Source organism: Anomaloglossus baeobatrachus, chromosome 2 (genome assembly GCF_048569485.1).
Source record: "Anomaloglossus baeobatrachus isolate aAnoBae1 chromosome 2, aAnoBae1.hap1, whole genome shotgun sequence".
In the NCBI taxonomy this organism is placed as follows: Eukaryota; Metazoa; Chordata; class Amphibia; order Anura; family Aromobatidae; genus Anomaloglossus; species Anomaloglossus baeobatrachus.
This window is the reverse complement of record NC_134354.1, coordinates 440,462,398-440,478,538: the sequence shown is the minus strand read 5'-3', so window position 1 is coordinate 440,478,538 and position 16,141 is coordinate 440,462,398. Positions and strand designations below refer to the sequence as shown.

The 16,141-nt window shown below is 46.5% G+C and overlaps 1 protein-coding gene across 1 annotated transcript in view; it reads left to right on the top strand.

Annotated features, from left to right (window-relative positions):
• The window catches only part of TXLNG (taxilin gamma), a 96,588-nt gene extending 80,935 nt beyond the window's left edge, over positions 1 to 15,653 (top strand). The window contains exons 4-10 of the mRNA XM_075336272.1: positions 609 to 779; positions 985 to 1,179; positions 2,416 to 2,535; positions 6,300 to 6,374; positions 8,318 to 8,410; positions 8,741 to 8,836; positions 14,693 to 15,653. Coding sequence (XP_075192387.1) covers positions 609 to 779; positions 985 to 1,179; positions 2,416 to 2,535; positions 6,300 to 6,374; positions 8,318 to 8,410; positions 8,741 to 8,836; positions 14,693 to 15,031 — 1,089 coding nt within the window. The 3' untranslated portion in view covers positions 15,032 to 15,653. The remainder of the gene's footprint in view (positions 1 to 608; positions 780 to 984; positions 1,180 to 2,415; positions 2,536 to 6,299; positions 6,375 to 8,317; positions 8,411 to 8,740; positions 8,837 to 14,692) is intronic.
• The last annotated feature ends 488 nt before the right edge of the window (positions 15,654 to 16,141 follow it).

The following is a 16,141-nucleotide window of genomic DNA, read 5'->3' as shown; positions in this document are numbered from 1 at the left end:
GTCACCACTCTCTCCCTGGTTGCCAGTTTGACATGTAGTTAAATTTTCTTTTCCTTTCTTTCTCCTCTTACTGCTTTCTCACACGACTGTGGAAGCCTGACTCCGGCAGGCAAGGTATATATCTGCCGGGGACGAGTCAATTTTATTTTTTTTGCAATAATAGTGTCAGCCTCCCAGGTGGCAGCAAACTATCCCATGGTTCTGTCTCCCCCAATGAAGACAAGAAACAGGTTTTACGGTGAGTACTAAAATCCAGTTTTAATCAAAACTGCAGCAGCCAGTACAGTAAAGTGACAGATCTATGAAATCTTGGTCCCTGTTTTTACATCATACTGCTCTCAGATTACATAGCAAAAACCTGATGACAGATTCCCTTTAAGGCTGACTTCGTCATGGTTTGTATTACCAAACACCCAGACCTCCACTAAAGTCGTGTAAAGCACACTGGCAACTCCAAACTGTCCTGGAGCCTGATTTACATTGGATTTCGTTTTCACTCTCTAGATGTTTTTATTCTGTAGCTTTTCATTTTGCAGCATGAATGTTACAGAATCAGTGTGTAATATCTCTGTAACAAGCCTGGAACCTTTTTCACTTCTGATTTTTAGCTGGAAGAAAGCCGGAATTTCCAAAAACAGATGAAAATTTTGCAGAAGAAGCAATCTCAAGTGATAAAAGAAAAGGTTCACCTTCAGAGTGAGCACAGCAAAGCCATTCTAGCACGAAGCAAGTTGGAGTCCCTGTGCCGAGAGCTGCAGAGGCACAACAAGACATTAAAGGTCAGATTCAGGCTAAGTGATTAGAAGCTTTAGCTCTCTGCGCTTAGAGGCACTTTAGAAGATGTGGCCCAATTGTTTTTCTTGTTTACGGTCCAACTTCAAGACATAATTTTCAGCTTTCGTACTGTCCTAAATGTTTCCAAGGTTTCATTTATTTGTGTTTTGGCAAGCAGGTCAATGAATGTAAACTGTTTTTGAAACACAGGAAGACAATCTGCATCAAGCACGTGAATATGAGGAAGAGCGCAAAGAGGCCACCGCACATTTCCAGATGACCCTGAATGAAATCCAAGCACAGATGGAGCAACATGATGTCTACAATGCAAAGCTCCGCCAGGAAAATGTAGAACTGGGAGATAAGTTAAAGAAACTTATTGAGCAGTATGCACTGCGAGAAGAGGTACTTTTACCTAGCATCAAAAATAATATTCAGTACAGCGATATTAACCCCTTCACAATATCTGCCGTACATGTACCGCGCAAGTCTGAAGCGGGTGTATGAAGCAGACTAATGGGGTAAGCCGGCACCATAATAGGCACCAGATTTGTTGAAGAAACTTCTGAGACACCAAATCCGTTCCATTTTGGTGGCAAGGACAGGGATTTTGGCATTCAGGTGACTGAGACAGTCATAGACGTTTCTGCAACAAATCTGTGTAATATATACAGAAGAATATATACTTATACCAGTTGGTGCACGTCTAGATGCTCCCTTGTCATGACAGTGGATATAGTTATTGCTGCTCTATTTGTGGAGAAACCAAAGTTCTGAGAAATACACTAGATTTTTACATGCCTTGATGGCAGACCTCAGGGAACTGTGTGAGGATCTCCCTCAGCATGCCAATATCTTCTAGAATTCAACATGGTTTGAAGTTGGAGATAATCAAATCAATTCATAGGACCTTGGCACAGAAGCCTTGTTAGGATCCTGTGGCCACTGAATTGTAACCCACCTCCTACCTGCTGACATTTCTTGCCCTTCTTTTGATCAGACTGATGTCTGTGTGTTCATCATGTCATAATGATGTAGTGCCAAGCCATATAATCAAGATGAGTCAGGGATGCCAGCAAGGAAGTATGCGATTCGCAGGACTTCCATTCAAAATGCACAGACTATAGACTTGGCCGATGTGGCAGTGACCTACGAATCATTTCATTCATCTCTACTTGAAGCCAGCCATACGTCTGATTTGGTCTACAAATGATTTATTCATATTGAAATCCAACGTGTCGCATCCTTCTTCCCTATGCGGCTCACATGCTACTCCACATACATTGGTTTGTGCCCAACACCACTGGAATTGGTGTGTTAGGTTAAGGTTTATGTAGTCGCTACCGTTTAGCCCCATTTCTCTTTTTTTTTCTTTTTTTTTTTTTTTTTTTTGCTTCTTCCTGTGTTCTGAAAAATATTCAGTAAGCACATGAGTTTCCTTGGGATTTTCAAAGAGCCTAGTATTAGTTTATCTTTCATGTATGAATTTATTAAATAAAAATCTGCACAGCCTTATTTTTCTGGCAAAACTACTGTATTTTCTCATAATGTAAGTTGAAAGGTACATTTTTTTTTATTTTTTTTTTAAATTGAGAATAGAAAATGTTAATGAAAGTTTGTGGTTTTAAAAATTTTCTCTAGCACATTGACAAAGTCTTCAAACATAAGGAGCTACAACAGCAACTAATTGATGCAAAACTTCAGCGGATCACTCAGCTTATGAAGGAAGCAGAGGAACGTCACCAGCGTGAAAGAGATTTTGTAAGTAACTAAAGACTACTTGGTTTAGGTAAATGGATCCTGTACGTCTTGCATTGACTTCTTTTATAAGCACAGTAGTGTACATCCTACGCAGACTTGTTCTCTGTACATGCCAACTTTATTAAAGGGGTTAATCAGGCATGGCAGACTGTGACTGCAGACTTGTTAATCCTGACAGCGCGTTGTCAGGATTCTCTGGCGCTGGAAGTGAGCACTGCAAGTATGCGATATGCATAATCCCGTACAAAATCTAACTAGTTGTGCTCACTGAATGGCTAGGAGTATGCATCTCACATGTTTGCGGTCACATGACTGCTCACTGCCAGCACGGAAGAATCCTGAAAGAATGCAATTCGTTCGGTGAGGACTCGCCAGTCTGCAGTCACATAGTATCTGCAGACTTTTGTGCCAAACCTGGACAAACCCTTTAAAAGCTATTAAGCAAGTTATTCTGGGGGCATTTTGGGATATTAAAGCAACAAACGTGTCAGAGACAAAACAATATTTGCAAACATACCTTTGTGACCACCGTTTAACCCTTTCACGACCTTTGACGGAAAGATCCGTCATGGTGCCCTGGTACTTAAAGACCCCTGACTGATCTTTCCTTCATGGCGGAATCGCGGCACCGGAGCCCCGGTGACTGCGATCGGTTCACACAAACCGCAGATTCGGGAAGGAGGGGACCTGTACATGACCTCAGGAGGGGTGGTGTCTCCTCCCCGGACCTACGGAGGCTGTGATTGGCTGAGCAACGTTCGTCAACCAATCACAGCCACTGTAATATTTCAGCCATTTAAAGTGTCTGAAACATTTGAAATCCAGACATGGTCAGTGCAGCTGTAGCACTGGCCATTGGCTGGAGCTTGGTGACCTCACTGGATCACCCTACCCCAGCTCCAGCAGCTCTGATTGGAGAGGCCGGCCTTGTGACCGATCTCCAATCACTATGGACCTGTTGCCGGTGACCGCCCCCGTCAGCTTCACTTGTCGGTCCTGAGCACGCCAGCACAGTGAGTATACAGTGCAATGGCAGGGCGACAAGCTCCGGTCCCATGCTGTTATGCGACCGGAGCAAGGGACCTGGAAGTTGCCGCGCTGCCATTGTACTGTATCAAACCGGCGAAAAGCCTCCCTATCCGCCGCTGCCCTCCATCTGCCACCGCTCTCCCCGATCTGCTGCCCACTACCCCACCTCTCACCCCTGTTATAGGCTGCCCGGCCCCCCTCCCCCTCGTGGTTGGCTGCCCGGCCCCCCTCCCCCTCGTGGTTGGCTGCCCGGCCCCCCTCCCCCTCGTGGTTGGCTGCCCGGCCCCCCTCCCCCTCGTGGTTGGCTGCCCGGCCCCCCTCCCCCTCGTGGTTGGCTGCCCACCTGTCGCCCCCGTGATGTGCGCTCTCCCATTCGCCGCCACAGTTATCCCAGGCGCCGCCGTCTCACATTCACAGATGCTCCCTTCATATGCCGCTGCCCCCCTATCTGCTGCCCCCCCATCTGCCGCTGTTCTGATGCATCCTGTAAGTATTGTTCGTGGCTCTTTTCTAACTATCCCCAATCGCATCTCCCACTCCCCCTCCTCCCACACCCGCTTGCCGCCAAGTGATGATCAGCTACGTGATTGGCTGATCAGGTACTAATTGTTGCTCAAGTGTTTGCTTTTTTTTGTGCACCCCAAATAAAAAAAAAAAGACAAAACTTGAACAATTTGGTACCTGATCAGCAATCGTCCTGCAGTCGTACTTTGAACAGGACTTCTTTTTTCCATCCTACCTAGCCCCCCCCCCCCCTTTTTTTGCAGAACATTTGTGCGTGCGCCCTGATTTTTTTTTTTTTTTTTATTCCATGGGGGTCTAGTTTTCAAAATTGAGTCACATGTGGGGGAGCTCCACTGTTTTGACACCTCAGGGGGTCTCCAAACACAACATGGAATACGTTAATTATTCCAGACAATTTTGCGATTGAAAAGTCAAATGACGCTCCTTACATTCCAAGCCCTGCTGTGCGCCCAAACATTTGATTTCCACCACATATGAGGTATCTGTGTACTCAGGAGAAATTGTACCATACATTTTATGGTGCAATTTTTCCTGATACCCTTGTGAAAAAAAAGCTACCTGGTTGAAGTAACAATTTTGTGGTAAAATTTTTTTTTTTTTTTTTTTAATTTTCACGGCTCAACTCTTATGAAGCCCCCAGAGGTTCAAAGTGCTCAATAAACATTTAGATAAATTCCATGAGGGGTCTAGTTTCCAAAATGGGGTCACATGTGGGAGAGCTCCACTGTTTCGGCACCTCAGGGGCTCTCCAAACACAACATGGTGCGGCTAACGATTCCAGCTAATTTTCTATTCAAAAAGTCAAATGACGCTCCTTCCCTTCCGAGTCCTGCCGTGCGCCCAAACAGTGTTTTTTGCCACATATGAAGTGGGGGTTCATTTAATCCTGCTACCCTTGTGAATATGCAATATTTGAGGCTAAATTAACATTTTTGTTGCAAAATGTAAAATGTTCATTTTTTCCATCCACATTGCTTTAGTTACTGTGAAGCACCTGAAGGGTTAATAACCTTCTTGAATGTGGTTTTGAGTAGCCTGAAGGGTGCCGTTTTTGGAATGGTGTCACTTTTGGGTGTTGTGTCATGTAGACCTTTCAAAATCGCTTCAAATGTGATGTGGACCCTAAAAAAAAAGTGGCTTTGTAAATTTTGTTGTAAAAATGAGAAATTGCTCATAAACTTTGAACCCCTATAACGTCCTTAATTTTTATTTTTTTTTTTTCACAAAATTGTTCTTATGTAAAGTAGACATGTGGGAAATGTTATTTATTAATTATTTTGTGTCATATATGTCTCGGTTTTAGAGCATAAAAATTAAAAGTTTGAAAATTACAAAATTTTCAAAATTTTCGTGAAATTTCCGTTTTTTTCACAAAGAAACGCAAAAATATCGGCCTAAATTTACCACTAACATGAAGCCCAATATCTCATGAAAAAACAATCTCAGAATCACCGGGATCCGTTGAAGCGTTCCGAGTTATAACCTCATAAAGGGACACTGGTCAAAATTGCAAAAAATGGCCGGGTCTTTAGGGTTAAAATAGGCTGGGGGCTGAAGGGGTTAACTTGGGACTCTCTCTAGCACTCAGAGCTATGAGAATAAGTCCCTATTCCGACTAGTGCTCTCATTTGACTTTGGTTTCGCCACTATTATTGTCTTCTAACCATGCATGCGTCTGAATGGAAATAGTGACTTTAGAATAAAGTAGAGTTGTCTGATATGCAAGGGGGAGGTAATGAGCAGGGTTTACAGCAGAGAGCTAGAAGACTAGCTGAGATCAGGGTGTCTAATAGTGAAGTCAAATGCCAGCAGAAAGGTATGTTTGCTCGTATATTTTATCCGTTACAAGATATGTGTTGCTTTAGTACCCATGAATCTCCTGACAAAGTCTCTTTAGGACACTGTGTACCATGAATACCATATTACTTTATAGTTTCATTTCTAGGTCTATATACTCTGAAAAATATTGTCGATGTGTTCCACATGATGGGCTTCTCTATGGTCTAAATCTGATTTCTTCTATGTTCTTCTGAAATACAAGATGTTTCAAAAGTAATCAGACCTATTCACTGTAATATTCTTCTTTCCAGAAAAGCATATATTGTGTTTTTCTTTATGAGCAGTAACTTAATATATGTGGGAAAGCCAAGCAGATTGATTGCAGCCTGATTTCTGGCATGTCGCACCAATAAATGACTATTTCTTTTTAGTTGTTAAATGAGGCATCGGAAACTAAACAAAAGTTTGAGGAGCTGAAACAGCAGGAAAGTCAACTAAAGCAGCAGGTACGTAAAGGATGATTACTTTGGCTATGTATTTTAGACTCTTGTTGTCTGAACTTGCCATGTCCACATAACCACAAGATGCTACCGACTTTAGTGGGGAATTCATCAAAGCATTTATACCAGTTTTCAGGTGACTAAAAGGCACAAATATTTGCACAATACCAAGGTGCATGACACTGGCCCTGCCACATTTCTAATACATTCATGGGCATTAGCAGGAGGCAACATGGACTAGCATTGCCTGATGGGTTTGGTAGAATTCTTGCCAAAACGGTATACATTTTAGTAGGTGTCCGTTCTAGCTCGTAGCTGATGTAGATTTTAGACATTGGCTCATGAACAACCAAATGATGCGCTAAATTGATTAAAGCCTGCTTTACACGTTGCAATTTCGCATACGAGATCGTATGTGATTTGCAACGCCCCCATCGTATGTGTGGCACGTTCAATTTGTTGAAAAACCCAACGTGCAATTCGTCAGGATTCAACGACGTGTATGCGATGAACGTTTTAACGTTCAATCGCACGTACCTGTCACACACTACAATGTACCTTACGATGCCGGATGTGCGTCACTTACGACGTGACCCGGCCCACACATCGTAAGATATATTGTAGTGTGTGAACCAGGTTTAAGAAGCCTCTTAATGAGTTTGGGTCATGCTACTCCAGTGGACTTTTGAATAGGACTGGTGTATGAAACGCTCGTTATGATGGGTTCCCCTTTTTTGTTAGTGAGGTTTTTATAGCGACTTTACAAAATAGGTGTGCAAAGCCATCTTTGAAAGGATATCTGGGAATTTTAATGACTCTAAGGGGTACTTTGCACACTACGACATCGCAGGTGCGATGTCGGTGGGGTCATGTCGAAAGTGACGCACTTCCTGCGTCACTCTCGACATCGTAGTGTGTAAATCCTAGATGATACGATTAGCAAGCGGAAAATAGTCGTAATCGTATAATCGGTGTAGCGTCGGCGAATTCCATAATTACGCTGACGCGACGGTCCGATGTTGTTCCTTGCTCCTGCGGCAGCACACATCGCTGTGTGTGAAGTCGCAGGAGCGAGGAACACCACCTTACCTGCGTCCCGGCTGCAATGCGGAAGGAAGGAGGTGGGCGGGATGTTTACATCCTGCTCATCTCCGCCCTCCGCTCCTATTGGCCGCCTGCCGTGTGACGTCGCAGTGACGCCGCACGACCCGCCCCCTTAGTAAGGAGGCGGTTCGCCGGCCAGAGCGACGTCGCACGACAGGTGAGTGCATGTGAAGCAGCCGTAGCAATAATACTCGCTACGGCAGCTATCACAATGATATCGCAGCTGCGACGGGGCGGGGACTATCACGCTCGGCATCGGCTTGCGATGTCATAGTGTGCAAAGTACCCCTTACTGTCCTTGTCAATATACCTGATGTTTGTATTGAAAACCTTTGTGACGTTTTACCAGAGTATGTATAGAATATGGGCAGCATGGTGGCTCAGTGGTGAGCACAGCTGTTTTGCTATGCTGAGGTTCTGGGTTGTATGTTCTCCCTGTGATTGTGTGGGTTTGCGCCCACACTACAAAAACATTCAGATAGGAAATTTAGGTTGTGAGCCTCAATGGAAATAGTGACGATATTGTCTGTAAAGCGTTGTGTGGAATATGGTAGTACTATACAAGTAAAATAAATAAAATATTACATATATTTATATATTAGATAATATAGTTTGTATACATAGTATGTATATGTGTACCACAGCATTTTCTTTATTGAAGGTCACAGTTATAAACTGAGACCATATGTTCCATTGAATGTGTGTTTAGCACCTCCTGTAACATGTATATGGTGCTACAGTTGATTATATGCTTGTATCTTATATCCCTCTAGGACCTAAAAAAAATACAAACAAAAGCAATGATTGGTGATTTTGTTTTGTCTCCACAATCTGTTTATTTTTAGCTGTCTCTTTACATGGACAAGTTTGAAGAATTTCAGACAACAATGGCAAAAAGCAATGAGCTTTTCACAACGTTCCGTCAAGAAATGGAGAAGGTTTGTTTTATTACTTGACCTTTTTGTTTATTTAGATTTAATAGGAACACCTTCCCCACCAAGCTAAGTGCTTCACCTAGATTACCGAACTGGGATCCAGTGTTCTATTCAGGAGGTGACCTGAAAAATAGTCCTACTGCTTCTTATGCTGTAGTACGAGTCTACAGCTCGGCTGTCCTCTGTGTAACCTGGAACTCAAGTAAAATGTTGGATCTTATGGAAATAATGCATTTAGTTAGGGACAAGCACTTATGTTTCCGGATGCATTAGGGCTTTAGCTAGCGCAATTGAACTAAAAAAATTGTTTATTATATAGTTCTCTTTTCCTAGATGACCAAGAAAATAAAAAAGCTGGAAAAAGAAACCGTTGTCTGGCGGACTAAGTGGGAAAATAACAATAAAGCCCTACTACAGATGGCTGAAGAGGTAAGATGAGTTTTTACAAATTTCTGATTAGTGGACAGAATTGAACTCCCTGCCATATACATGGGAACTTCATTTGTCTTGTCTACTGGCAGCTCATCTCCCATCAGAACAAAAGGTTCAAGCATGTAATATTCAGTATGTTTCCCCCCCCCCCCACCCGCCCCCTTCCTCCCGACATCTGCATGTGAATAGAATGTCAGGAACCTCTCATCAGATTAAATAGTCAGCAGGTCCCTTCTAAATTTGTTTGGCCAATATTTAATTTAAAGCCTATGGGGGTATTAGCACTGGATGTCATGTGGTTTAATGTAAGATCAGTTTGTAAATCTGTACTCTGAGGAGTGATCCTACTTCACTGTATGGCTAAGTGAGCTGTCATGCTGGTACTTTTATCGGACTCTCTTAAAAACTGTATTTCTTTGTCGCTCCATTGGGAGACCCAGACAATTGGGTGTATAGCTTCTGCCTCCGGAGGCCACACAAAGTATTACACTTTAAAAAGTGTAACCCCTCCCCTCTGCCTATACACCCTCCCGTGCATCACGGGCTCCTCAGTTTTATGCTTTGTGTGGAAGGAGGCACACATCCACTCATGCATTCTCAGATTAGTTATATCGGTTGGAAGAAAAGTGGGCCCCCGGCATGTTCCCTTCTCACCCCACTAAGTCGGCGGTGCTGTTAAGGTTGAGGTACCCATTGCGGGTACAAAGGCCGGAGCCTCATGCCGTCTCCTTCACCATCCCTTAGCGGCTCTGGGAGAAGTGGGATCCTGACCGGTCATCCATTCACTGGGACCGTGCTCCCTCCGCAGCCCCTGTGGGAATCTGTCGGACAGGAGTTTATTTATTCTCAGGGACCGGGCCCTGCATCACTAAGGTACTCTGTATACCCATGGGGGATGTGCATGGAGCGCCTTCATCAAAGAGCTCTGCAACGCTGGGAGACCTAAGGCAGGGAATCTGGAGGACACACACTCCGCTTTTTAGCGGTCGGTAAGCCACACCGGTCACCCGGTGCTGGTCCCCTTAGGGTGCCGGAATAGATACTATATAGATATATATTTCTGTTCGGTCGGGCTGTATACCCTTCCCATATACCCTCAGTGATCACTCTCCTAGGAGACAACAGCATGTCGTCCACAAGGAGCAAGGGTGCCAAGGCACAGGGTTATTTTGCGACCTGTACCTCTTGTGCGGCTAAGTTACCTGCGGGTTCCACCTACCGAGATGCTGTCCAGAAGCCCAGAGCGGTTCCGGACAAGCGCTTTACTAAGCGCCTTACTGACACACGTTACCCCTTTCCCTCTGACGTTGTCAAGGGTTGGGCTCAATGTCCCAAGGTGGATCCCCCAGTCTCTAGATTGGCAGCTAGATCTGTGGTATCGGTTGCAGATGGATCATCGCTAAAGGATGCCACTGACAGGCAGATAGAGCTCCTGGTGAAATCCATCTATGAAGCCACGGGCGCGTCTTTTGCCCCGGCATTTGCAGCCGTGTGGGCACTACAAGCTATCTCAGCTTGTCTGGCTGAGATTAATGCGGTTACACGTAATTCTGCTCCGCAGGTTGCGTCTTTGACTTCTCAGGCGTCAGCCTTTTCTTCCTACGCCATGAACGCAGTTTTAGACTCTGCTAGCCGTACAGCGGTGGCATCCGCTAACTCCGTGGCAGTCCGCAGGGCCATGTGGCTGCGTGAATGGAAGGCAGACTCTGCTTCCAAGAGGTTCTTAACAGGTTTGCCGTTTGCTGGCGACCGCTTGTTTGGCGAACGATTGGATGAGATTATTAAGGAATCCAAGGGAAAGGACTCCTCCTTACCCCAGTCCAAACCAAAGAGACCTCAGCAACGGAAAATACAATCGAGGTTTCGGTCCTTTCGTCCCTCCGCCAAGCCCCAATCCTCTTCGTCCAGCAGGCCGGAGAAAGGCCAGAGGAACTCCTATGCGTGGCGGTCCAAGTCACGCCCCCAAAAGGCCGCAGGAGGCACTGCTTCCAAGGCGGCCTCCTCATGACTCTCGGCATCCCCGAACCGCATCCTCGGTCGGTGGCAGGCTCTCCCGCTTTTGCGACGCCTGGTGGCCACATGTTCAAGACCGATGGGTGAGAGACATTCTGTCTCACGGTTACAGGATAGAGTTCAGCTCTCGTCCCCCGACTCGTTTCTTCAGAACATCTCCGCCCCCCGAGCGAGCCGATGCACTTTTTCAGGCGGTGAAGCGCTCTGAAGACAGAAGGCGTTGTGATCCCGGTTCCCCTCCAGGAACATGGTCGCGGCTTTTACTCCAACTTGTTCGTGGTGCCAAAGACGGACGGTTCATTCCGTCCCGTCCTGGACCTCAAACTGCTCAACAGACATGTGAGCACCAGACTGTTTCGGATGGAATCTCTCCGCTCTGTCATCGCTTCGATGTCACAAGGAGACTTCCTAGCATCGATCGACATCAAGGATGCTTATCTCCATGTGCCGATTGCACCCGAACATCAACGCTTTTTGCGTTTCGCCATCGGGGATGAACACCTTCAGTTCGTGGCATTGCCTTTCGGCCTGGCGACAGCCCCACGGGTTTTCACCAAGGTCATGGCATCTGTTGTGGCGGTCCTACACTCTCAGGGCCACTCGGTGATTCCCTACTTAGACGATCTTCTGGTCAGGGCACCCTCTCAGATGGCGTGTCAAAACAGCCTTTCCGTCGCTCTGGCGACTCTCCAGCAGTTCGGGTGGATCATCAACTTCCCAAAATCCAAGTTGACACCGACCCAATCACTGACGTACCTTGGGATGGAGTTTCATACTCAGTCAGCAGTAGTCATGCTACCGCTGGACAAACAGCTTTCGCTGCAGGCAGGGGTGCAATCTCTTCTTTGGGGTCAGTCACACCCCTTGAGGCGCCTCATGCACTTCCTGGGGAAGATGGTGGCAGCGATGGAGGCAGTGCCCTTCGCGCAATTCCATCTGCGGCCACTCCAGTGGGACATTCTCCGCAAATGGGACAGGAGGTCGACTTCACTCGACAGGAACGTCTCTCTTTCCCTTGCAACCAAGACGTCACTTCAGTGGTGGCTCCTTCCCAACTCTCTATCGCAGGGAAAATCCTTCCTACCCCCCACCTGGGCTGTGGTCACGACGGACGCGAGCCTGTCAGGGTGGGGGGCAGCTTTTCTCCACCACAGGGCTCAGGGAACCTGGACTCCGATAGTCATCCCTTCAGATCAATATTCTGGAGATAAGGGCAGTGTATCTAGCCCTAGTGGCCTTTCATCGGTGGCTGGAGGGCAGGCAGATCCGGATCCAGTTGGACAACGCCACTGCCGTTGCATACATCAACCACCAGGGCGGCACTCAGTCGTCAAGCCTTCCAGGAAGTCCGACGAATTCTGCAGTGGGTGGAAGCCACAGCTTCCACCATCTCCGCAGTTCACATCCCGGGCGTAGAAAACTGGGAAGCAGATTTTCTCAGCCGACAGGGCATGGACGCGGGGGAATGGTCTCTGCACCCAGACGTGTTTCGAGAGATCTGTCGCCGCTGGGGAACGCCGGACGTCGATCTCATGGCGTCACGGCACAACAACAAGGTCCCGGCATTCATGGCCCGGTCTCAAGATCACAGAGCTCTGGCGGCGGACGCATTAGTTCAGGATTGGTCGCAGTTTCGACTGCCCTATGTATTCCCTCCTCTGGCGATGCTGCCCAGAGTGCTGCGCAAAATCAGGTCCGACTGTCGTCGCGCCATTCTCGTCGCCCCAGATTGGCCGAGGCGGTCGTGGTACCCGGATCTGTGGCACCTCACGGTGGGTCAACCGTGGGCGCTCCCAGACCGCCCAGACTTGCTGTCTCAAGGGCCGTTTTTCCATCTGAATTCTGCGGCCCTCAACCTGACTGTGTGGCCATTGAGTCCTGGCTCCTAGCGTCCTCAGGGTTATCTCAAGATGTCATTGCCACTATGAGACAGGCCAGGAAACCAACGTCCGCCAAGATCTATCACAGGTCTTTGAGGATCTTCTTATCCTGGTGCTCTGATAAGGGTTTTACCCCCTGGCCCTTTGCCTTACCCACTTTTCTTTCATTCCTTCAATCCGGAATGGACAAGGGTTTGTCTCTCAGCTCTCTCAAGGGACAAGTATCGGCACTATCCGTATTTTTTTCAAAAGCGTCTAGCCAGGCTTCCGCAGGTCCGCACGTTCCTGCAAGGAGTTTGCCACATAGTCCCACCTTACAAGCGTCCGCTGGAACCCTGGGATCTTAACAGGGTACTAACGGCTCTTCAGAAACCACCTTTCGAGCCGCTGCGGGATGTCTCTTTATCACATCTTTCGCAGAAGGTGGCATTTCTAGTGGCAGTTACATCGCTTCGTAGAGTGTCGGAGCTGGCAGCGCTGTCATGCAAAGCCCCCTTCCTGGTTTTTCACCAGGATAAGGTGGTTCTGCGTCCGGTCCCGGAATTTCTCCCTAAGGTGGTATCCCCTTTTCATCTAAATCAGGATATCTCCTTACCTTCATTTTGCCCTCATCCAGTTCACCAATGTGAAAAGGATTTGCACTCTTTGGATCTGGTGAGAGCACTCCGGCTCTTCGTGTCTCGCACGGCGCCCCTGCGCAGTTCAGATGCGCTCTTTGTCCTTGTCGCTGGCCAGCGTAAGGGTTCGCAGGCTTCCAAGTCAACCTTGGCTCGGTGGATCAAGGAACCGATTCTTGAAGCCTACCGTTTTTCTGGGCTTCCGCTTCCTTTGGGGCTGAAAGCCCATTCTACCAGAGCCGTGGGTGCGTCCTGGGCATTGCGGCACCGGGCTACGGCTCAGCAGGTGTGTCAGGCAGCTACCTGGTCTAGTCTGCACACTTTCACGAAACACTATCAGGTGCATACCTATGCTTCGGCAGACGCCAGTCTAGGTAGGCGAGTCCTTCAGGCGGCGGTTGCCCACCTGTAAGAGGGGGTCGTTTTCGGCTCTTTTTATCGAGGTATTCTTTTACCCACCCAGGGACTGCTTTTGGACGTCCCAATTGTCTGGGTCTCCCAATGGAGCGACAAAGAAGGGAATTTTGTTTACTTACCGTAAATTCCTTTTCTTCTAGCTCCTATTGGGAGACCCAGCACCCGCCCCTGTTCCCTTCGGGCTGTTTGTTCTTTTGTGTACACATGTTGTTCATGTTGAATTGTTCTTTTGGTTCATGGTTTTCAGTTCTCCGAACATCCTTCGGATTGAATTTACCTTAGACCAATTTATAAGTTTCCTCCTTCCTGCTTTTGCACCAAAACTGAGGAGCCCGTGATGCACGGGAGGGTGTATAGGCAGAGGGGAGGGGTTACACTTTTTAAAGTGTAATACTTTGTGTGGCCTCCGGAGGCAGAAGCTATACACCCTGTTGTTTGGGTCTCCCAATAGGAGCTAGAAGAAAAGGAATTTACGGTAAGTAAACAAAATTCCCTTCTTTCTGCTGATCTCTGCCGATAAGTGATGAACAAGCACTGCCATGTCCGGGTACTCCGTAATGAGCAGTTGGATGCTCGGATGTGCGACATTCGAGTACCCGAATATAATGGAATTCAGTTGTGAAGTCTAGCATTTTTCCAGAAGATTTCCTGGAAAAATGCTCGAATTCCCCATTGACTTTAATTATACTCTGTACTCGAGTCACGCCCATCTGAGCATCCAACTACTTGTTACGTGTAACTAGCTCGGTAATGCATGCTCATCACTACCTCTGATCCATCCAGGGGATCAGTGTGAAAAAGTGATTGGTTTTGAAACCAGCATATCCTGTATGCTTACATTGTCATAAACTACAGGTTCCTTTCAGTGAAGGACTAATAGTGTTACAGTAATTTGAAGTTTTTCTTTTAACTCCTTTTCTCCTCAGAAAACTGTTAGGGATAAGGAGCATAAAGCACTGCATATCAAGCTTGACCGTCTAGAGAAGCTTTGTCGGGCCCTCCAGACTGAGCGTAATGAGCTCAACAAGAAGATTGAGGTTCTTCAAGATCAGGCCACCATACTAGACGATGATGACGATGCAGCAAATGGAGACTCGTTAGAGACAAACTCTGCAGAGGAATCATCCGAGGGAATGAATGTGACCACAGAGGGAAAAGATTCTGGAATCCAGCCCGTCACTCAACACTCAATATCCAAGGAACAGATTCTCGTGCAAGAGACTCTTTCGACGGTGCCACCTTCTGGCATCGATTCTGTTGACTAGCACACAGGTGTTACTCTAATATACAAATACACAAACATGTATATATGGAAAATATACATATATATTTTTTTGTGTATAACTTTGTTGGTGGTAATTTTGTTTTGTGGTGACAAATTTCTTACTTTTTTCTACCATATCCTGTATTTTCTTAGGACTACTGAAATACAAGTGGTACATAAAGCTTGCTAGCAATTTCACACAATCTAATAGAATTTTTCTCACATTCATGCTTGAAATCAGTCTCCATTTTATCGTCCGTGTTCTATAATGGGGGGAGTGCATGTTCCAGGCCCCGGCATGCTATGTAGGTGACAAATTCAGGATAGCAACATCAGGTTTAGTGTTGTCTTTTTCCATCTAAATTGTGACAGAAAGCCTCAAAGATCAGAAAAGATTATTTCTCTATTGCTTAATTGGGGGAAACAGGAAACCATGGTGTATCCTGTTGCCACTAGGAGGCTGACACTATGCAAATAAGTTAGCTCCTCCTCAATGGTATACATCCACCAACTGGCACGGAGATGATCAGCTTTAGCTTAGTGTCAGTAGGAGGCAAACACTGGGCCTCGTTTCTACCTTAAAGGGTATGTCTGTGACTGTTTTTTTTTTTGTTTTTTTTTTTTTTTTGTTTTTTTTATTAAAAAAAAAAAGTGCCCAAGCACTAACAGGCAGGTAGTCGCTACCAAGTTGCCTGTTGTGTCCTGTGCTATTCATCATCATGACAGACGCAAGTGGGCGAGCAGTTTTTCAGAACATTACAGTGCAGGGACAAACATTCTGGAATTCTGAGCAGTCCTCCTGGCTCTCCTTCATTGGCAGGATATTCTCTTTGACCTTCCAATCTGATGACATGGCCATGGCATACATCAACCACCAATGGTAAACTTGAAGCCGAGCAGTGATGTCAGAAGTCTCCCGAATCCTTTTGTGGGCCAAATGGAATGTACTGGCAGTACACATGTAAATTGTCTCTGAACCCGACAGTCTTCGACCAGATCTGCCTCAGACAGCGGATGCTCGATGTCGACCAGATTGAACTAAAAGATTCCCCAGTTCGTGTCCAGATATCAGAATCCTCTAGTGATTGACTCCTCCAATGCTCTGGCAGTT